The sequence below is a fragment of the Mytilus trossulus genome, chromosome 14, assembly GCF_036588685.1.
Source record: "Mytilus trossulus isolate FHL-02 chromosome 14, PNRI_Mtr1.1.1.hap1, whole genome shotgun sequence".
Taxonomy (NCBI): domain Eukaryota; kingdom Metazoa; phylum Mollusca; class Bivalvia; order Mytilida; family Mytilidae; genus Mytilus; species Mytilus trossulus.
In genome coordinates this window covers 47,080,553-47,104,131 of record NC_086386.1, presented here as the reverse complement: position 1 = coordinate 47,104,131, position 23,579 = coordinate 47,080,553, and the positions used below count along the sequence as shown (strand labels likewise).

At 31.6% G+C, this 23,579-nt stretch overlaps 1 protein-coding gene across 1 annotated transcript in view; it reads left to right on the top strand.

Annotated features, from left to right (window-relative positions):
* The window catches only part of LOC134696606 (DNA repair protein RAD50-like), a 65,707-nt gene extending 49,281 nt beyond the window's left edge, over positions 1–16,426 (top strand). The window contains exons 22-41 of the mRNA XM_063558470.1: positions 495–529; positions 1,082–1,172; positions 1,810–1,945; positions 2,724–2,837; positions 3,670–3,765; positions 4,280–4,427; positions 4,877–4,934; positions 5,512–5,713; positions 6,397–6,426; positions 7,616–7,696; positions 8,342–8,400; positions 8,946–9,093; positions 9,873–10,046; positions 10,830–10,955; positions 11,389–11,441; positions 11,835–11,920; positions 13,493–13,632; positions 14,361–14,494; positions 15,008–15,136; positions 16,275–16,426. Coding sequence (XP_063414540.1) covers positions 495–529; positions 1,082–1,172; positions 1,810–1,945; positions 2,724–2,837; positions 3,670–3,765; positions 4,280–4,427; positions 4,877–4,934; positions 5,512–5,713; positions 6,397–6,426; positions 7,616–7,696; positions 8,342–8,400; positions 8,946–9,093; positions 9,873–10,046; positions 10,830–10,955; positions 11,389–11,441; positions 11,835–11,920; positions 13,493–13,632; positions 14,361–14,494; positions 15,008–15,136; positions 16,275–16,326 — 2,092 coding nt within the window. The 3' untranslated portion in view covers positions 16,327–16,426. The remainder of the gene's footprint in view (positions 1–494; positions 530–1,081; positions 1,173–1,809; positions 1,946–2,723; positions 2,838–3,669; positions 3,766–4,279; positions 4,428–4,876; positions 4,935–5,511; positions 5,714–6,396; positions 6,427–7,615; positions 7,697–8,341; positions 8,401–8,945; positions 9,094–9,872; positions 10,047–10,829; positions 10,956–11,388; positions 11,442–11,834; positions 11,921–13,492; positions 13,633–14,360; positions 14,495–15,007; positions 15,137–16,274) is intronic.
* The last annotated feature ends 7,153 nt before the right edge of the window (positions 16,427–23,579 follow it).

The following is a 23,579-nucleotide window of genomic DNA, read 5'->3' as shown; positions in this document are numbered from 1 at the left end:
TATCATTTTGTAATCCTGTGTGACAAATACCACAAACGATAACATATATAATGCAGAGCAATGTTTATATAAAGTTTATGTACAAAAAAAACTCATTTTACCAGACGGTATTTCATCAGATATTTTTTATAGTTATAAGGATAATGTCAGATTCATGAGACAGCACTTTTCAAGAATAAGATGGCCTAGGAGGCAATTAAAAACAGAAGAGGACAATAAATGGCTGACCTGTGTTAAGAGAGAGCTATATCTCTTGCACGTAAAAGACACCCTTGTAGATTTCGTAATAGAGTAGGCTAATGCTGCTACAAGGCAGAACTTGCACCTGCAAAGTGGAAAGGGATTACTATATGTTGCAATATCTTTGTTTCCCAATCCACTATAAATAAATATCTTTAAACTAGATAAAAAAAGTTTAATTTAATTTAGCAGTTATAAAAATATTTACTGTCTGATTCTTTTAAGTTTTAATTGCAATGAAATTTTCCTTTCAGTGAAACACTGAGAAAAAAGGAAGAGGACTTGAAAAGTAAGTTATTCTAATTGGTGTTCCAAAGGAGGTTTATTAGAATAAGGTGTGGTATGATTGACAATGAAACAACTCTCTACCAAAGACCAAATACATGTAACATAAACCAGTTGATCCAATCTTCTAACATCCCTTATTGCATCCCATGAAATATTAATACTTATTTTCTCAGTAACTACAAATCAGAAATTTGGTAGTAGGATTCATGTGAACATGGTATGCCATGTGATGCATCTTCAATGTATCACTCATTAATTTCCTCTTTACTTAAAAGCTATGTAATAAAATATCATCATATGTATATCAGGAACTATCAGATCTTCCTGAAATTTGGAGCTAAGATTTTTGGATGAAGTTTTATAGTGAGTGATGTATTTGATATCCATTGCTCATTAAATTCCTACTTGTAGAATACTTATAGCAGGTGTATTATAAGTGAGCAATATCTCACAACTCATCATGTCTGCAATAAATAAAGATTGATTTTTTTCTCGGCGTTTGCTTTAAAGTGAGAGTACATTTAGATTTACCAATTCTTCTATTTATTTAAAGACTTGGAGGAGAAAATCTTCAGTGTTTGTGGAAGCCAGAATTTTGATGATGGACTACTAACATTTAAAGACAAAATGTCACAGACTCAAGAGTAAGTTCATACAGTCAAAATATATTACCTATAATGATTAATTTAACAAATTGTGGCTTGGATGAAGAGTTGTCTCATTGGCATTCATACGACATCTTCATACATCTATATCTGATATCAACAGATTAATTGTTTGCTTAATGTTCAGTGGTAAAATAGATTATTATGTAAATAATGCCATGGTATAGTCTTTAAGGTTTTTTTTTTCTTTTTTTTAATCTTATTGATATAAAATATGTGCACACAAGGAAAAATATTTTATTTTGATGAGCCCTCTTAATAACTTAGTGTGCAGATTTTTTTATCTACTGTGGATTCATTTATTTTCGTGGAAAAATTCGTGGATATTTGATTTCGTGGTTTTGCCAAAGTCTGCACACATTCCTTTAGGAAATTTGTAATTCGTTGAATATTTGAATTCTTAGTTCTCATGTACCCACGAAATCCACGAAAATTAATATCCAACGAATATTAATGAATTCACAGTAGCTATAAAGACATCAAGCTGAAGTTTGAGATATTTAGATTTAGAATGAACAGAACCAGATTGAGTTCAAGAAGTAGATTGCCTAACCTAACTTTTATTGAAATAAGATCCATTAGAATAGATATTAGTTTTGAACTTTTTGTTTTACAGTACAAGAGGATCCTTACTGGGAGCTGAACATTTCTTTAAGAAGTATGCCACAGATTTAGAGAAGGATGACCCCTGTTGTCCTTTATGTCACAGAGAGTTTGACACAGATCAGGAAGTCAAAGAACTTGTTATTGAAGTTTGTATTATTGTGCTTATTCTTCTCGCTATTCTTTAGTTTATCTGGTTTCGTTCATCTTGATTAACTTTAGCATACACAGTAAAGTGTGACTGCTTTAACGGACTTTTCAGCCCACATTTTCAATAAACAAAATCATATGTAATTGTGAACATATTGTTTATGATATAGAATATATTGAAATACAGAATATAGAAACTACATATTGAGGTTTACAAAGAAAGCATATCTAATATATAGCATACCTGCCAACTTTTCAAAAATGTCCATGGGGGTTTTGTGTGCAAGATGGCTCTAACAGTCCTAAGAAATCTTAAAGGGGGACTTCAAATGTATTTCCATGTTGTTTTTTTGGCTTCTCCATATTTTTAAAAGCTTATAGCCATTGTAAAATAAACTGTTTTGTTTAAAATTGTAAACATATTGCTCTTTAAATATTTCCATTTGGTTGCTTTCATGGGGGGAATCCTCCACACCAGTTGGCTGGTATGATATAGAATCAAAATTATTGATAAATTAAAATGTCCTATTGATACTCTTCTACAGATAATGTTGTATTTAGCAAAACTTTTTGGAATTTTTGGTCCTCAATGCTCTTCAACTTCGTACTTTATTTGGCCTTTTTAACATTTTTTTTTATTTGAGTGTCACTGGTGATTCTTTTGTAGAGGAAACACGCGTCTGGCGTAAATATGAAATTTCAATCCTGTTATCTATGATGAGTTTATTTGAATTTTCCATAGGATAAAGATAACAGTAAATTATATTTTCATTCCAGTTGAAAAACAAATTAAGGATGGTTCCTGCCAAACTACAGAAAGCAGAGAAAGATCTAGATGAGTTCAGAAAGAAATATGACTCAATGATGCAACTTAAACCTTTAAAGGAAAATGTAAGTCCAATACTTAGTAATGACTTGGTATGTTGTTAAAGACCTTGACTACCTATGAGGGTCTTTCACAGTCTGAAGGTAAGTCCAATGGAAACTGTTTTAACCATTTCCTCCATGGATTTTTTTTTAAAATACTTGATTCGCATAGGATTTTTTTCAATAAAAAAAATCATCAAGTTTAAATTATCAATGCATTGCAAAAACGAATATTTCATCAATAAAATTCTAGTCAGAAATTCTCATGAATAGCCTTTTTATATAAGATACAAATTGTATTAAGTCTGATACAGATTATTCGTAGGCAAGAAATTTGAACTGAGGCACTACACAGGCGTCATTATGGAGTTAATTGTTAAGGACCATTTTTTCTTTCGCTAAATGTGATTTTTGAGGACAGCTTCAGAAAACGGGTTTCATTTATGTCAATTATTGAAAATTGTGGCTGAAAATTGGCTTCCAAAAGCAATGTGGTAGAATTTTTCTGAAAGAGCAAGATAAGGTAAAGAATTCAAAATAAATATTTGGTATGATTTCAAATAATACAGGTTCCTCCTCCAACTATCCAGTTTAAATCTTAAGAAAGTTTTGATGTTTTCCTGAAGTGTGTCTTCCACTTATTTTTTACCCTACATATATCAAAATAAAATTTATAATTACTTCCAAAATCTTCATAATCTCTTGAGGAAATTCTTTCTCGCTTTTATTTCTAAATTGTTTAAGACAGAGGAATTAAATGTCACCTTATTGTGTATAGTTTTGTGAAACAGTTATCAAAATACAATGTATTGGCATAATGTAAAATTAAACATTACTGTTATATTTTATTCTTTAGATTTCAATGTTGACCAGTAAAGAGATTCCAGAACTGAGAAACAAATTGAAGAAACTTAATGAAGATATAGGTACATTGAGGACCACCATTGAAGAGGTAATTATTCTGTGTGTCAAATTGTAAAATATTGTTGGAAGAGCATGTCCAGAATAAATAAACCATTTTTGTACTAGATTCTAGACTTGTGCATGCATATCTGGCTTTTCCAGTTTATTTTGAATGGGGATTTAATCTAAAGATAACAGCTTTTGGGAATTTTATTTATTTTAAATAGTTCATGTAAGTTATTATTTCTAAAAGAGAAGTGAAAGACATCAAAAGGAAATTCAAACTCATGACAACACCATGGCAAAAAAAGAAAAAAACAAGACAAAATAATTACACAAAACACAAAATAGAAATGTAAAGCCTGAGGACTGAGTAACACCAACCACACCAAAAACCAGTGGTGATCTCTCTGCACTGATTAAAAAGGCACAAATCATTCTAAATAATTGAAATTGATTAAACACATCTTTGATTTAAATTGTAAATGACCTTGCCTTGATCCTATTCAAAGTTGACAATACACACAGAATTTGTCACCATTTGGATGTTGATTTATTTTTAGAAAGAAGATGACCTTCAGACAAAGGAAGGTGATGAGGATATGGCTAAACAGGTTCAACCAGATGTAGTGCAGATAGATCGTTACCAAGGGGAGGTAATAGAACTAGACAAGAAAATAACATCACAGCAGTCAACATTGTCGGGTGGTAGTAAGTTTTTACAGATTATTCATTTAATATTATCTTCTTTATAAGAGATATTAACAGGAAATACAGTTATACCAGTATGTAAATATAATGTCGGTCCGTCCCATTAAATTTTCATTTGCCTTTTCAGAATTTAAAGGACTATTGGTAATCTCATTGTTCGTACACCAGAATGAAAATAACTTTATGTCATTGCTTGAATTGCCATTGATTAGAAGGTTTAAAACCAATCACAACATTTTGGTCTACACTTTTGGAAATACTACCCAGAATGCATTAAATTCTGAAACGGCAAATTATAAAAGCCATCAAAAATTTGAAAATTTTCTTATTTCCTGATAATTTGGAATCAAAATTTACCAAAATTATTGAGTTTACAAAACAATTTTTTTTAATAAAAATGCAGAAATAGTTTTATAAACTGTTAAAACAATGATATTTTTTATTGCTAGGTTCAGACAGAACATTACAGGATGTTATTAATGAGAAAGAAGATCATCAGATGAAAGTGTTAGTATTAAGATCAAGATTTAAGACAACATGATATGTTAAGTTTCCTGATTTGGTCAGATTTCAGAATAAGTACTCATGGTAGACATTTGATAATGGATAAGCATGTAGTTATAAGCATGAATATACTGGGAAGTGTAATATTTTTGCAATGAATAATTGTTTGAGGATTTTGAACTTCATTCATGCCCCTGTTGAATGTGATTTTTATGTTTGGATGTTTAATTTTTTCATAAGGTGTGTGTCTGAATTTATGATAGATCGTTAATATTTGTAATTTGTTGTATTAAGGGCAAGTACTTTTAAGAAACAGGCATTTTAGAAGAACTTAAAAACTTGACAAAATAATCTCTGCTGACCTTACTGTTCTGTCTTGAGTTGAAAACGTTAGGTCTTTCATTTATGCTACTCTGCTAATTCAAGAAAGCTCTTGGTTGGTTTGTATGATACCAAATTATGGAGTTAGTTCCAATAACTGTACAATAAATATTAACTAGATAGAAACCCAACATCACAGACTAACCAAAAGACTTTAAAAATCAAATAGAAATAAAATTTAAAAAAAAATCCTTTTTAGAGATACCATTACAAAGAACCTGGATAGAAAAAGACAAAAGATAAATGATCATTCTGAGGAGTTGGCGCGTTTGAAAAGTCAAATAAATACATTGAAGGAAGAAAAGCTTCAGATTGACAGTGATTTACAACAGAGATACAAATTAGAAGAAGATAAAGTCACACTTCTGAGTGAAAGTGACCAGATACAGAGAGAAATTCAGGTATGTGGAAATGACAGAGATGAAGAGCAACAATAAAAGCACTGTTCGTTTAATTTTTGTTTGTTTTATGCTATGCATATATTGATCTTATGTCATACTGGATACCCCATATCCTATGTTTTTCTATTTTGAGTGTCCAAGTGACCAGAACAAACCCATTGGAATGTACTATAAATTAAGAAGTTATTGAGTGCATTTATTATGGCCTTTTTGAAGAATGGACAAAAATATTATTGTGGTTGAAGGAAAATCTGCATACAAGTATTTGTATCAAATATCAGATTTTAAGTTCTTATTATTGTGATACTCGACCAGTTGCATTATTCAATTTCTTTAAAACCTCTTTATTCTTTCTAAATAAAATCCTTTCCAGAGCCAGAAATACTTCACTGTAATAGCTGTGTACTGAAAATGTTCCTGAACAACAAACAAACATTATCAGAATTAAAATGTAGAATGAATGTGAGTGTAGTTGAGTTTGTGATTGAACTACACCACATTGCAAAAAAATCCTTAAAAGATGCTAAGATAGAAATTATCAAAATTCATAGTTGATGTCTGCATCAGTGATGTTCGAAGTGAACTAACAAAAAAGAAAACAGGTATATGTTACAATTTTGTTGTAGATACAAATGCAAGTTGCTATGTAATATAATGATTATTGATTAATTGTTATATTTCAGGAAGCCAGTGAACAGATTAGACCTCTACAGGTTAGTTGTTTCATCGTTGACTATGAGACTAGTTTTGTCTGTGTTCAGTATTGTAACAATTTGTTAAAGTAATTGCTAAAAGCTCACCTGAAGTTAAGTCATCCTTTGGCCTCTCCTAATTGTTTTACAAAAATCTCCTCTGAAACTGATAAACTTGGCAGCAATTATCATTGGGTATCCAATGTCAATGCCAAAATCAAAATAAAATGATAATTATCCTGCCTGTTAAACAACATGGCTGAAATGAATTAAAATAGAATTTATGGATATAAATTTTGTAATAAGTTTTACCTATTATCTTGATTTAAACAATATCAGATGGATGGAAACTTCATAATCTAAATTTAAGGCATATGCATGTAATGATTGTAAGGTATACATTTCTGTCTGGCAGGATTCATATGACCTTGAACTCATATTAAGGTTCATTGATTTATGTTATTTATTATGCCCCATTTATGGGCATTATGTTTTCTGGTCTGTGCGTTCGTTCGTTCATCAGTCCGTTTTTCTGTCTGTCCCTCTTCTGGTTAAAGTTTTTGGTCGTGGTAGTTTTTGATGAAGTTGAAGTACAATCAACTTAAACTTAGTACACATGTTCCCTATGTGATATGATCTCTCTAATCTTAATGCCAAAGTAGAGATTTTCTCCCATTTTCACGGTCCACCTAACATAGAAAATGATAGTGCAGATGGGGCATCTGTGTACCGGGGACACATTCTTGTTCCTGAATAATATATAAAAGAAAATATGGTATGATTGTCAATGTCAACTCTCCACAATATATAAGGTCTGAAATAACAAATATAAAACAACTGAAATAAATATAAAACAATTTAAATAAGAAAACTAACGGCCTATTTAAAGTACAAAAAAATCAAAAGATAAACAATTATGTAACACCTCAACAAACAACAACCTTTGAATAGCAGTGTCCTGACTTGAGACAGGCACATACATACAGAATGTGGCAGGGTTAAACATGCTAGCAGGATCCCAACCCTCCCCAAACCTGGGACAGTGGTGTAACAATACAATATAAGAACAAAGTATAAAGTTTGTTTTGTATGTACAAACTTTTTACTTTTGCAAAATCTTCCAAAATAAAGAGACAATTTATTGCTTTTTTTATGATATTTTTTTTTAAGATAATTGCAAACTATCCAAAAGTTTATTTTACTTTTACAGAATCAGATAGAAAAAAAGATATTAGAGAAAGAAGCCATTACTGCAGAGAAGGAAGATAAGATAGAGCAAGCCAAATCTCAGGTAAATATTACTGCAGAGAAGGGAGATAAAAAGAACAAGCTAAATCTCAAGTAGATGTTACTGTAGAGAAGAAAGATACAATAGAACAAGCTAGATCTCAGCTAAATATTACTGCTTACATAAAGGGGTTGTAGGTCATTTGTGCCATGCAAAATGTTTTTTAATGTTAATTTGAAAAAAAAAGTTAAAATGTTTTATATCATAATTATTGAATTGGTATCTATTACACATTAAAAAAACAACAACTTATAAATAGCAGTATCCAGCCAACAGTTCCACCTACAAAAGTTTATGTAATGAAGTAGCTAGAACATTAGACCCTGCTTTCAAGATAATATACCATTTATTATCACTGTTCAAGTTAGTGATCATCCTGTTGGTAGCTGGACAGAGCAAGTTTATAATTGTCTAGAGAGTCAAAGGGAGAGATAAGTGTTCTAATAAAAATTGGTTTAACCCCATCACATTTTATGCCTTTACCTAATTGGACTTTCTGGTCTTATTTGTTGTTGACATTTGTTTGTGTTTTTTCAGAGGAGTTGGGTGTTGGTGGTTGATGTGATGTGTTATACTATCAGTTATTTTGGCAATTCCTGTTTTCCATTTAATGTTCTATTTATAAACACTGATCTCTGTTCATTGCAGGTTGATATGTTGAAGAATGATGCTTCAAAAGTAAAAAATGTTAATCAAGAAATCAAAAGGTATGGACAATAATTATTGTATGCACCCCGGTAATTGATTGTTTGTATAACCAGTGAGACAAACCAGTACACAAGTTATATCATATCTAAAAGATTTTGTTCTGTACTCAGTATAAATGTTAATAATATTTAGAACTGTTGGTCATTTTGTTCACTACTTTTTGGTTAGAATAAGAAAATTCAATGAAAATGAATTACTAATTCTTTTTTTTGAATGAAGTAACAAAATATAAAACGATAAAAAAAAATTACCTAACTTTACCATATTAAAATGTGTGGTATAAACCAATAAGATAGAAACATCAAAATTTTAGAATGTTTGAAATTATATATTTATACGCACAACTTTAAATAATAAGGAAGAGAAAAAAAAACATCTGCTGACCTTATGAAACTTATTTTATATGTTTTTTCCGTCTAAAAAATGTACAAAATAGTAACCAAAGAAACCTCATCTGAAGAAAACCAAGATGTTTGATTTAAATTGACTATTTGTACACCATTGTCCTTATATATGTAAAGAAAGATACTGGTATGTTTTATAGCTATATCAACCAAGGCAAGGCTGAAACATTGGGAGAAATAAGGAAAAAGAAAGAACAAGTTGAACTAAAGACAGAAAAGAAAGAAACTGAGAAAAAAGAAGCCAATCAGAATATAACAAAGATACAGAATGATCTAGCTACACAACAAGTAAGTAGGATGTTATTAGATGTATGCTTTGTCAAAAACAGAAAATGTCAGTTCTATTCCACTATTTAAAGGTAGTCTGACATGAATAGCATGATTTGCAATGATTTTTTTACAGGTTTACTAACCATGAATATATTTAGATTTTGTTGAAAAGATGATGGTGTTGGTCTTATTATGTCTTTTTTTTGTATTATGTTTTATGGTCTGTAGGTCTGTTCCTCCATCCTTCTTTGTGACCATCTGTCCTGCTTCAGGTTTAATTTTTTGGTCAAGGTGGGTTCGAGTAGGACATCCATGTACTATGGACACGTTCTTGTTTTACATGTTTACTAATTTTGAACTTACTTGGGATTCATTTATATTCGTTGGATACCAATTTTCGATTATTTTGTGGTTGAGGGTTTACAAAAAAATGTTTAACTAATCGCTTATTTTCCATTGGCTTGTATGCAGACTTTTGAATAACCATGAAATTAGATATCCACAACAGTGTCAGTGTTCTTCAATCCATGAATATCTTTATCCATGAAAACAAATGAATCCACAATATTTAAATTCTCTTTAGCAGATGATGGTGTTGGTCGTTTTTTATTTTTTATTTTCCTAGAACAAAACTATAATGCTTTAGATAAACATATAGATATATGTGCTTTTCAATGAACTTTTCAATGAAATTAAATACTAGAAGTATGATATTAAGTTTATTTTCTTTCTCATTATACAGTAAAAAATATGAAACTATTTGAACAAGATTTATAGAGAGTTTTATCTTTCCATAGACAAGAGAAAGAGAACTGTTAGATAACCTACAGCTAAGAAAGAAATCAAAAGAGATAGAGGATGTCAAACAAAAAATAGCTGATTTAAAAGAACAGTTAGGAGATATTGATGTGACACATCTAGATAGAGAACGGAAACGTCTACAGACACAACAAGAGGAATTGATGAAAGAGGTACACTAATCAAATATGCTAAAAAATAGAATGTACTAGAAAAATGTGGGGGATGGCAGAAGTGCCACAGATATGGAACAAATAGTTAGATATAAAAGTCATCTTGAGGCTACCCATTAACAAAAGATAAGCATCCAATTATTATAGCAAAAAATCTTCCAAAATTACTGTTAGCTTAAAAATAGTCAAATTGTAATTAGAATAATCAGAAGTGATCAAATATCTGGCACCAGTGAAAAGTTTTGAATAGACATGAAACATGATATAAAGCAATTCTCATCAAATTTTCCTCTCAGAAATAAAATCTTTATTGTTATAAAAGAGAAGCAACATGACTTAAGGGATCAGTAGTTAAAATAATTTATCGAAAACAAACTGACAATGCATTGCATTAATGGCCAAAAGGTGAACAGCGGTTTACATAAAACAACATAGAAGTCTATAAAGACTAACCAGTACCTTACTTGGGACTGGCACATTAACATTTAAGTATTTGTTCAGCATAATTATTCAAAATTAACCATCACAAATATGACAGCTATGTAAAGTGATACAGGATTTCGATTTCACATATTGCTTTAGATCTGAGGCATCATGAGAGCAGATTTTCTGAGTTTGAAAAACTTTTGAAAGTTTCAGACTTAATTTTGCTAGGGTATGTATAATATTGCTAACTGTATTGTGACCTTTACCTATCTTGTAGCTTATTCTTTTTCTTTTGGTAAGTGTATTTTTTAACTTTTATCTGGTAGAGAAATTTTCAGATTTTATTTTTTCTTACAGAAACACCATGCAGAAGGAAGACAGAGAGGTTTTGAAGATCAGATCAGAAACATAAAATCAGAACTGAAGTCTGATATGTATAAAGGGGCACCTCAAAAGTTTAGAGACAAAATGATTGTATTGAGGGTAAATATGGAAATCAATATGGACTACATTACGAATAAAAAGGAAACGAACAAAAACAGAGAATTATTTTCCAGTAATGGAACAATTCAAAAGCAAAAATTTATTTTGTTAAGCGATTCAACTGTAAATGTTTGGATTCTAAATAAAGATATTTCATTATAGTGAAATCAGTGTTATTTGTGGGATACAACTTATTTTTGCATTTTGTAGGAAATAGACAAACCAAGAATATTCATGTTCAAGTTTTAAGGAAAAATAAATTTTCTATAGAATTGTCTGCAGTCTTGGACAAAACCATGATATCAAATATCCAGGAAAACACATCTTTTTATTGCACTCAGGAAAAGACAAATTTAATCAAATCTAGGCAAACAAAACTTTTAATAAAAAAATTGTATACACCAAAAATTAAATATATATTCTATTATTTCAGACAACAGAATTGGCTATCACTGACTTAGAGAAGTACTACAAAGCTTTAGATACGTAAGTGTGACTGATACAAATAATTCTGAGTTTCTTCTGATAATACCCTGTTTATAGGTTATTAGGAATATAAGGACATTTCATGTGAATAAGTCAACTATTCACTAGGTTCAAAGAAAGTGATTGTACACAATCAATAGCAACTGTACAGCTTTAAACAATTAGAAAACCCCATGGTTGGCTATAAATGGTCCTGACATGAAAAATGTTGAACACTTCTAAAGAGAACATAATTTAAGGTTTGCAAAATGGACACACAATTTGTTGGTCAAGTAAAAATTAAATGTTACTGAGAAGTGAAGATGAAGAGATATCAGTATATTTTAATTGATTCCTTGAAAATGAAAACAGTCATTATTATATTGAAAACAATTCATTTTATGTCAATTTCAGAGCTATCATGAGATACCACAGTTTAAAAATGGAGGAAATAAACAAAATTATCAGAGAATTGTGGAGAAATACATACAGAGGCAATGGTAATTCTATAAATAGATAATTAGTGTAATTTTAAGTTGCTGGCATCAAATGAGACTGGTAATGGTGGTCCTTTCATGGGGAATAATGCTAACAATATTTGCCAAATGAAGTAGACATAAATTTTTGCTGTATGACGATAAAATGTGTAATTTCTTTTTTAGAGGATAAAAACTCAATAACATTTTTCTAAAAATTACATTAACAATAATTATTTGAGACATCTTTAGTATCACGGTATCATTTTAATCAATTAGGTGCCTATGGTAGCCAAACATAACCACTTGACACCTGACAGCAATAAAATTAACAGTACCAATTTTCTTGCACCAGATGCGCATTTCGACAATACATGTCTCTTCAGTGATGCTCGTGGCCAAAATATTTGAAATCCAAAGCTAATATAAAAGATGAAGAGCTATAATCCAAAAGGTCCATAAAAGTATAGTCAAATCCGTGAAAGGAATCAGAGCTTTGCATGAGGGAGATACATTCCTTAATTTATAATAATTTCTAATATTTTGTAACAGCAAATTTCAATAACACAAACAATCTGTATTTTCATGCCAGTACCGAAGTACTGGCTACTGGGGTGGTAATACCATCAGGGACTAATAGTCCACCAGCAGAGGAATCGACCGAGTTAGGGTGTAACTACTCTCTCAAATGACATGTGATTGTCATTGTATATGGTACTTACAAAAACAACATAAAAAGAGACAGAATTAAGACTTTGGCACATTTTTAAAAATAGAAATAATAAGATATACCTGGTCAACTACAAATGATTTAAGATAATGTTAAGGTAGTTTTTTTCTAAAAACAACATACAAGAGAGACAGACGAATTTGGCACCTTTTTCAATATTCATCCTTGATGATTTAATGGTAACCAGCTCCCCATGAGAGCTGGAGGTAGTTGGATTGATCCCCTGCATTGTCAAATCATAGACTTTAGAATTATTTTGATATTTGCTGTTTATAAACTAAGCATACAGAACTTAACAGTAAGTGCAAAGACTGATTCACTTGAAATCAGAGCAATGTGACAGGTAGTGCCATATGTCCTCTAACTGCAAAGGCTGATTGAGTTAAATCAGAATACTAAGCATGGTGTGGTATTTCTTCTAAACTAGTACAGTAGAAATCTCGCTCAGGGTTTTGGTCTAGTATGATTAAATTCATATCACATAAACATGTTATCTCCTAAATGTGCATCTAAATGCCCTTAAACAGCCATCTAAGTAGAGTATAACACCTGATTCTTTTTGATGTTTTCAGATAATACATGATTTTTCCATTCTTCAATGATTTATCAGTAGTTGTTCTTCACAAAAATACACTTCAGATGTCTAATAATGGATATTGAAAGTTCATAATGCATAGATGCTTAACCAACAGTATACCAAATAAGAATGTAAACTACCAGTATTGTGTAATAGTAAAGAATAAGTCTTCTGTCTGTAGTAGGTACTTTTTCATACTGAACATCTTATATAGTATATAAAGATTGCCAAATTGCTGGAGCAAAAGAGAAACAAATTGTATTTTAACCCAGTTATTATTTTTTGTCAGACATTGAAACAATTGAAATTCGAACTGATGAAGATGAGAGTGGCATAATGAAAACAAGACGTAATTATAATTATCGTGTGGTGATGATAAAAGGGGATACTGCCCTGGATATGAGGGGGAGATGTAGTGCTGGACAAAAGGTATATATATATATGTTCACTAAATAATAAGAATTTCCGTATTTTGTTAGCCTGAAACAAATAATACCTGAAGTGTTGAATAATTTTATCAAAATATCTATGAAATGATCAGAAAAATACTAAATTTTTGTTAGTTTTTCAATTATTCAAAATAGCCCTATGACCATCCTCATTTTATAAATAAAATTGGTCTACTCTATCATTCACAGAAATACCTTCTTTGGGCATGCATTGGAAGGCATTTAATTGTGTCAAATCATTATTACAATGTGTCAACAATTATCCAATGATTATAGCATTGTAATGTCATATAATGGAATCAAAATATTTGATTTAGGGAAGTGTTAGATTTTTTTTTGTATATTCTCTTAAAACAAGAACAGCAATATTAAAATGTGTTTATGAAATCTAAAAGAAAGTATTTGAAAGGAGTAAGTTGGAAGTTTTAAATCTCTGAACTATGTGTGTCAAACATGGATGGAAAGCCCACTTCTCCAAAAACCTGTTTTATCCGTTTACAATTTTTGAAAGTAGTATTTGAGCTCAAAATGAACATCAAAACTGAAAAACTTTATAGTAAATAGTGAAAGATTGAGGGGACATGCATATTCTTTGAAATATGTGTCATGAAGATGGAGAGCCATTGGGGCCAAATAACAGTAAAGGGCCTTTGATTCTTTATTTCTTTCTTCAAGTTATAAAAATCTACTGTACATTATACATTGTAGGTGTTAGCCTCACTAATTATTAGATTGGCATTAGCAGAGACATTTTGTTTAAATTGTGGAATTCTGGCTTTAGATGAACCAACAACTAACCTAGACAGAGAAAACATTGAAAGTTTGGCTTTTGCACTTGTAGAGTAAGTTGTTATTTAAAATCAGATAGAATTGTGAGTAGCAATTATTGGTTTTAGTCTTTTTTTCTTGTTTTACTGCTAAATAGAGTTCACCTGCATTTAACCTTCACCTTGACATTATTTGGGAATACAAGCCTGAGTGTCACCACTGAATAAGCAGTAACTGGCCGACAAAATAACTTAATTTATGCAGGAGGGAAAATGTGCATTATTACTGAAAATGGTCCAGCAGTCAATTTAATGTACTATAAACTCTTTTAATTTCTACACTTTTAAACATCTGTTTTATGAATTGTATTGATTTTTGGTAAGATAGTGTGTGTAAGGATATATAGATGAAAATCTATTTTTAAATGTTTTGCAAGAATTTTCACCTTTAACATTGAATTACATGTATTAAATTAAGCAGATACATTTAAATGCATGATATATTAATAACAGTAATGTGGTGGTGGGTCACAGTTGCCAAATTTTCATTTGTTCTATCTTAGAACTAATAATGCTTTAATTTTTTAGAATTATCAAGGGAAGAGTCCACCAAAAGAATTTCCAGTTAGTAATTATTACTCACGATGAAGATTTTGTGGAGTTGTTAGGAAGATCAGAATATGTGGATGAGTTCTTCAAGGTCAGAAAAGACCAGAGGTAAGCAAGATCATATCATAGAAATATTATGTTTAATGTCAGAAAAGTGTTGTATAGTTGTTCCAAAAGAATTTAGATGAATAAAACTTTTCCAGGTAAAAAATGTTTTTCATTAATCAGTGTGTCTTTCTGCTATCTGTGTCATAAAAGTTACTTAACAAAGCATGGTCTTTTCTAAGGGGTTTGTCAGTTATTTTGGAACCTCTCTGTTCCAATTTGTAATGAGGTGATTTGTTAATAGTTTATCTTTTTGCTTTGGAACAAGAGGAAGTTTCTCATAAAAAATCTCATCAAAAAATGTTAGCCTGAGTCCTTTATTGGAAAACCATTGATAGATAATCTGTTTATTGCTACATTACAAGGCAGTTGTCTGCTCTATGGTCGGGTTGTTGTTGCTTTAACACATTCCCAATTTCCTTTCTCAATTTTAAAGCCAATGACGTCATATAGATTTCACCACTGCAACAAGTGTGTCACGATATTTCTCCACAAGATACAGTTAAATTGAAATATTTATAAGTGCGAGGCTTGCAGAGCTTTTTAAATAATTAATATTTAATTGTTGAAAGTGGAGAAATATTGTTAATTATCGGCAATTTGTATATTTTCCCTTTGATCTTTCTGCCTAATATTTTCGAGTATCAAGGTACTGGCTGTATCACTGAAAATATTAGGCATAAATTTTGTGACGTCATAATCACCCTAACAGGCTCATCTAGATATTCCACATGATATAGTCAGTATCAAAAACAAAACTACCTATTATTCTATATACATGAGTTATAGTGGTGGAAACTCTTCCCCCTTATGAGTTTTATCTTTCCTTTAAAAGGATTTGAAGAAAGGCGTGTTCTTTATATGTGACATCATTACCCATGGTAGCACTTTTTTATGACGTCACAATAGGAAATTCAGAAGAAACCAAGAAAATTTAACATCATTAAGAATCATTTGCTGAAAACAGATTTTCACTAGTGAGGAAAAATACTTTTCTCACACTGTTCGAGAAATATGAAATAGCTAAAAAATTAGAGCATGTATTATTTTTTTTTCAAAATTTTTCATGGGAATAAAGCACATCAAACAATTTTTATTTTTTTACAAAAACATGTACTGTTCTACTTTAATATAATTTCAGTGGCTATTCACAGTTAGTTAGAGCTAGGGTTGGAGAGCTTCACTCAAGATGATTGATGAAGTAAAAGACAGTTGTATAGGAAGACACCAGCGTCACAAGGGTCTCAAGTTCTGATGGAAATCATGACAATTTTCATACAATTTTCATACACATATGATAGATCATAGTATGAAGCACTTTTACACTAAAGTTGGCAAAATTAGTTACGTAAGGGAGATCTATGATAGGCAGATGAACAACATGAACAAGACAGCCTGTAGAACTTATTTGAAAACATTTGACTTACAATTTGACATGTTTTTTGTATGTATAACCGTTTTGTTACAAACCAAACTTGTTAAAGATTAAGCATTTGTTATTCTTAATAAAACATGTAAATATTCAAGACATTTTTTCTGTGACTTCATTTCACTGGTCTGTTGTTGTTTTTTTTGTGTCCACTGTGTGATGTATACATTGCGGGTACATGTCTAGGACAGTTAGATGATTAATGCCTGCTAACTATTTTAAAGAGTAATGCCCCTTGGAAATGTTAATCAATAGGCTCTCTGTTGAAGACCGTAATTTAACCTATAATGGTTTACTTTTATTAATTGTGACTTCCATGGAGAGTTGTCTCATATCACATCTTCTCATATCTATATAACGGTAGTATAGGAACAATTTACTCTTACAATATGTGTCATTCAGTATTGGATCAAATATTTTCATCACAAGTAGAATATTTTGTTTTTGTAAAAGAACAATAGCCTCTGGTTTTATTATTTTGGTGAGATACAAATTTTTGATTGATTTCATGGATACTTTTGAACTATGAACTTACATGATTAATAAAGTGCAATATTTACAATAACTTTTAGTCAGGCTTTTGTAAAATAATGTGTGAAATCAAAAGTTGGTACCTACTAAAATAAATAAATCCACAGTATTGTATTCATCTCATAGAAGGTCTACTTTCCAAAAAGTGAAACAGTAACCTCAAAATCATTCTGTGGTAAAATTTGATTAACACAAGTCAGGAGCATTTAATTTAGTGTTTGTCATTTGTTGCTTGTGTCCTATATTTTTTGTTCAGTAACTTTTATTATTGGAGAAACTGATAACTTCACAAAATCTCAACATTGACCATTGAAACAAGAATACAAGGCTTAAGGTTATATGATCCTGGCAGACATACCTCCATATACCAAATTATTTAAATGACCTATTGCTTTTAGTACAACTTGCATCAACCCAAAATTTATTATTGACTAATGAACCATGAAACTCAAAGTGAGGTCAAGGACATGAGATTTGAGACTGAAACTTCAAAACACAGAGGATGAAGCATATGGGTATTCTATATCCTGAAATTTAAAAGATTGTAAACAGACATATCTCTTCTTTATTTTGATATGAATGCATATGTTGAAATTAAAAAAGCAATACTAGAAGATGCAAGTTAACTAAAATATTCAGTCAATGAAGATCAACTTAGGGGTCATGTCCATATAAATAATATAATAATCAGAGAGATAATGTAGCTTTTATGTTACTTTGATAAAGCAAATGTTGAAATTAAAATAGCAATACTTTAGCATGTGACAAAGTATGCAATTATTCAGTCAATGAACCATGACTGAGGAGAGGAAGATACTGGGGAAAAATTGGTTGATTATATCGGGAATCAATGAATCATGATCCGACGGGGGCCCCCAGTCGGAGATCAAAATAAGCGGTGGTCCGAGACCAGTAGAATTTGCGTCAGACCAGTAGATTTTGTCAGCTGGTACTGTGGACCAGTAGAAATTTGTAGGTAGTTATTAACTCACTGATTGCATGGCAATATCATTTTGTTTGAAAACAAATTTATCAATTGCATAGTACTGGGTGTACTAAGGATGAAAAAATGAAAAATCTTGCTTCAATAGTGCAGAAAATGAATAATCTGTCCTCTCAGTTTACAAAAATAAATCGATCGAAAAAAATCCTCCTGCCCCCCCCCCCCCCCCCCCCCCCCCTCCCAAGAATATCAAATGGTCGTCCCCTAAGTATTACAATTGATCAAGTTAATTAATATCTAGGGTGAGCATCAATTCACAACACAAAATGTGGAAATATTTGGAAGGACCTCTGGACAAAAAGAATAAAGATTATGAAATTGACAAAAGGAAACGCAGATATAAAAAATAGTGGGAAAAAGATCATGAATTGTTAAGTTATATTGTCGATCGCAATGTAGTGAATTAAATAACATGTGAAAACTTTGTCCAAGCTATTATTATGTAGACTATTTTTGGGCAGGGCTTCAAATGACCCAGTCGTCGTTGTGAGGATTTTGATGATGTGGAAGACAATGCAATGTTGATTTTTAGCTCACCTGGTCCGAAGGGCCAAGTGAGCTTTTCTCATCACTTGGCATCCGTCGTCGTCCGTCGTCGTTAACTTTTACAAAAATCTTCTCCTCTGAAACTACTGGGCCAAATCAAACCAAACTTGGCCACAATCATCATTGGGGTATCTAGTTTAAAAAATGTGTGGCGTGACCCGGTCAACCAACCAAGATGGCCGCCAGGGCTAAAAATAGAACATAGGGGTAAAATGCAGTTTTTGGCTTATAACTCAAAAACCAAAGCATTTAGAGCAAATCTGACATGGGGTAAAAATGTTTATCAGGTCAAGATCTATCTGCCCTGAAATTTTCAGATGATCAGTCAATCGGTTGTTGGGTTGCTGCCCCTGAATTGGTAATTTTGAAGAAATTTTGCTGTTTTTGGTTACTATCTTGAATATTATTATAGTTAGAGATAAACTGTAAACAGCAATAATGTTCAGCAAAATAAGATCTACAAATAAGTCAACATGACCAAAATGGTCAGTTTTTTAACCATTTTTCGTCAATTAAAGTAATCTTTTACAAAAATCTTCTCCTCTGAAACTACTTGGCCAAATTAATCCAAACTTGGCCACAATCATCTTTGGGGTATCTAGTTTAAAAAATGTGTGGTCAACCAACCAAGATGGCCGCCACGGCTAAAAATAGAACAAAGGGGTAAAATGCAGTTTTTGGCTTATAACTCAAAAACCAAAGCATTTTGAGGAAATCTGACATGGGATAAAAATGTTTATCAGGTCAAGATCTATCTGCCCTAAAATTTTCAGATGAATCGGTCAATCGGTTGTTGGGTTGCTGCCCCTGAATTGGTAATTTTGAGGAAATTTTGCTGTTTTTGGTTATTATCTTGAATATTATTATAGATAGAGATAAACTGTAAACAGCAATAATGTTCAGCAAAGTAAGATCTACAAATAAGTCAACATGACCTAAATGGTCAGTTGACCCGTTTAGGAGTAATTGCCCTTTATAGTCAATTTTTAACCATTTTTCGTAAATTAAAGTAATCTTTTACAAAAATCTTCTTCTCTGAAACTACTTGGCCAAATTAATCCAAACTTGGCCACAATCATCTTTGGGGTATCTAGTTTAAAAAATGTGTGGCGTGACCTGGTCAACCAACCAAGATGGCCGCCACCGCTAAAAATAGAACATAGGGGTAAAATGCAGTTTTTGGCTTATAACTCAAAAACCAAAGCATTTTGAGGAAATCTGACATGGGATAAAAATGTTTATCAGGTCAAGAACTATCTGCCCTGAAATTTTCAGATGAATCGGTCAATCGGTTGTTGGGTTGCTGCCCCTGAATTGGTAATTTTGAGGAAATTTTGCTGTTTTTGGTTATTATCTTGAATATTATTATAGATAGAGATAAATTGTAAACAGCAATAATGTTCAGCAAAGTAAGATCTACAAATAAGTCAACATTACCAAAATGGTCAGTTGACCCCTTTAAGAGTTATTGCCCTTTATAGTCAATCTTTAACCATTTTTCATAAATCTAAGTAATCTTTTACAAAATCTCCACTGAAACTACTAGGCCACAATCATCTTTGGGGTATCTAGTTTGAAAAATGTGTCCGATGACCTGGCCATTCAACCAAGATGGCCGCCACGGCTAAAAATAGAACATAGGGGTAAAATGCAGTTTTTTGCTTATAACTATGAAACCAAAGCATCTAGAGCAAATCTGACAAGAAGTTAAATTGTTTATCAAGTCAATATCTATCTGCCCTGAATTTTTCAGATGAATTGGACAACTGGTTGTTGGGTTGCTGCCCTCCAATTGGTAATTTTTAAAGAAATTTTGCCTTTTTTGGTTATCTTGAATACTATTATAGATAGCGATAAACTGTAAACAGCAATAATGTTCAGCAAAGTAAGATCTACAAATAAGTCAATATGACCTAAATGGTCAATTGACCCCTTAAGGAATTATTGCCCTTTATAGTCAATTTTTAACAATTTTCATTAATTTGGTAAATTTATGTAAATTTTTACCAAATATAGTTCTCTGTTACTAATGGGCAAAGTTCATGATAGATATAATTGTAAGAAGCAAAATCGTTCAGTAAAGTAAGAACTTCAAACACATCACCATCACCAAAATACAATTTTGTCATGAATCCATTTGTGTCCTTTGTTTAATATGCACATAGACCAAGGTGAGCGACACAGGCTCTTTAGAGCCTCTAGTTTTTCTGTCCTTTATCCTGATTTTGATAAATAAAATCATTTGAGATTATCAAAGCATTTATCGCAAGAGTGCACACGCTGAAATGTCTCGCCTTCTTTACTAATCATAGATATTATGTTGATAGACCAAATATAAAGCTTTATTACAACTGTCACATAAACTCAACGTTAACAAAGAAAACAAAACATTGATCAATGAATGAAAATAAGGTCAAGGTCAGATGAACAATGCCAGGCTGACATGTACAGCTAACAATTCTTCAATACAACAAATATAGTCCTATTTTGCTTAAATTCAGAAAAACAGACCAAAACACAAGAACTTTACACTGAGCAATAAGCCGTGAAAATGAGGTCAAGGTCAAATAAAACCTGCGTAACAGACATAGATCATAAAATATTTCCATACACCAAATATAGTTGACCTAATGCATAATGCATAAAGTATTAGAAAAATAGACCAAAATTCAAAAACTTAACTTTGATCACTGAACCATGAAAATGAGGTCAAGGTCAAATGACACCTGTATGCTAGACATGCACACCTTACAATCATTCCATACACCAAATATAGTAGACTATTGCATATAGTATGAGAAAAACAGACAAAAACACAAAAACTATAACCACTGAACCATGAAAATGAGGTCAAGGTCAGAGGACACCTGCCAGTTGGAAATGTACACCTTATAGTCCTTCCATACACCAAATATACTAGACCTATTGCTTTATATAGCATCCGAGATATGGACTTGACCACCAAAACTTAACCTTGTTCACTGATCCATGAATTGAGGTCGAGGTCAAGTGAAAACTGTCCCGACAAATGAGGACCTTGCAAGGTACACACATACCAAATAAAGTTATCCAATTACTTATAATAACAGAGAACTTAACATTACAAATACCTTTACTTTTTTTTCAAGTAGTCACTGAACCATGAAAATGAGGTCAAGGACATTGGGCATATGACTGACTGAAAGTTCGTAACACGAGGCATCTATATACAAAGTATGAAGCATACAGGTCTTCTACCTTTTAAAATATAAAGCTTTAGAAGTTAGCTAACGCTGCTGCTGAATCACTATCCGTATGTCGAGCTTTCTGCAACAAAAGTTGCAGGCTCAACAAAATTAGGATAGGGACTCTTGTTCTTGTTTAATATATGATATAGAAAGCATTGAAAAAAGTAAATCTTTAATTTATATTAAATGTTTGTAAAATGAATGTCATTTTGCAGCCGGAACCAGTAAATTTTTTAGTCCACTGATCCAACTGGCTAGTATATAAACAAGAATGTGTCCCCAGTACAGGGATGCCCCATCATACTATAATTTTATGTGTTCAGTAGAACGTAAAAATGGGGAAATATGAATTGGACATTAAAATTAGAAAAAGCATATCAGAGGTTACATGTGTACTAACTTTCAAGTTGATTGCACTTACTTCATCAAATACCAAACTCAACCAAAAACTTTAACCTGAAGGGGGACAGATGAACAGTACAAACTGAAAAGACAGACGCAAAGACCAGAAAACATAATGCCCATTAAAGCTTAAATGCAATCATACATCCACTTATGAAAAATTTATGGATCTGCCACTTATGAAGTACAAGGCTAAACAATCTTGATGTAAATTAGGTGCCCTTGCTAATACAACTGCATTTATAACAGATATCAAACCTAAACAACATTTACTTGTCAAACTATGTAAAAGTTTCAAAGTCAATGAACTATGAAGAATGCTTATACAACTGCATATGATCAACCTACCACTAGTTCTTTGTCATAAACTAGAGATAACACAAACTAATCCATTGTTAAAGTCAATGCGGAAAACAGCATACCTATGAATCGAAATAAGAATACAACTCCATACCAAATATAATTCCCTATAACTAGCTTAATCACACAACCCAACATTAAAACGAGGGAAAATTTCAAAATCTATAGACCATGACCAAGGGGACAGGGACAAATTATTTCCAATGCTTTTTCAACTGCATACCAATTATTTTTTGACAGTCAAGAAGATTCAGCAAGTGTACAGGACAAAAAAGATATCAGAGGCCTCGAATGTTTAAGAAAATGTAAAGGTTCTAGGAGAAATTCTCTCAGGCTCGATAGCAATTTGAGAAACCTGGGTTGGTATGCATTAGGACTGAAATCAGTTGTTACATGGCCCAGGTTTTCAGTACCTACAGCAGTTATTTGCCAAATTGTACATCAGTTCTTTCTAGCTTTAGAATATAATACATCTAAATTCAAACTCCATTCATAGCTTTTACCCTGTCCACTTCTCCTAAGGTGCCAAATGTTGGACCTAGGAGCACCAATATTTATTACATACAACTGTTTGACATTCATTTCACATTGCAGATAGAGGCATCCCATCAATAATTCCAAGTGCTTAAAATATATCGGAATATAAAATATATATTTTTCGTCCACAATGCATGGACAATTGTCAAAAAACTTTATTATTTCCCTTGTGCAAGATTTTTGTAGATGACAAAAGTAATCAATAATTTAGTGAAATGATTTTCACATACACATGCGGAACACCACCATATAAGGATAAATTGCTGTATGGTGTAAGTTTTGCTCATTGTTCAATGTTGAAGGCTATACAGTTACTTTATCATTTTTTTCCTGGTGAAGTAATCATTGGCAGTCATACCACATCTTATTTTTAGAGAAAAGTTGAATATCTTGACATAATTCACTACAAGA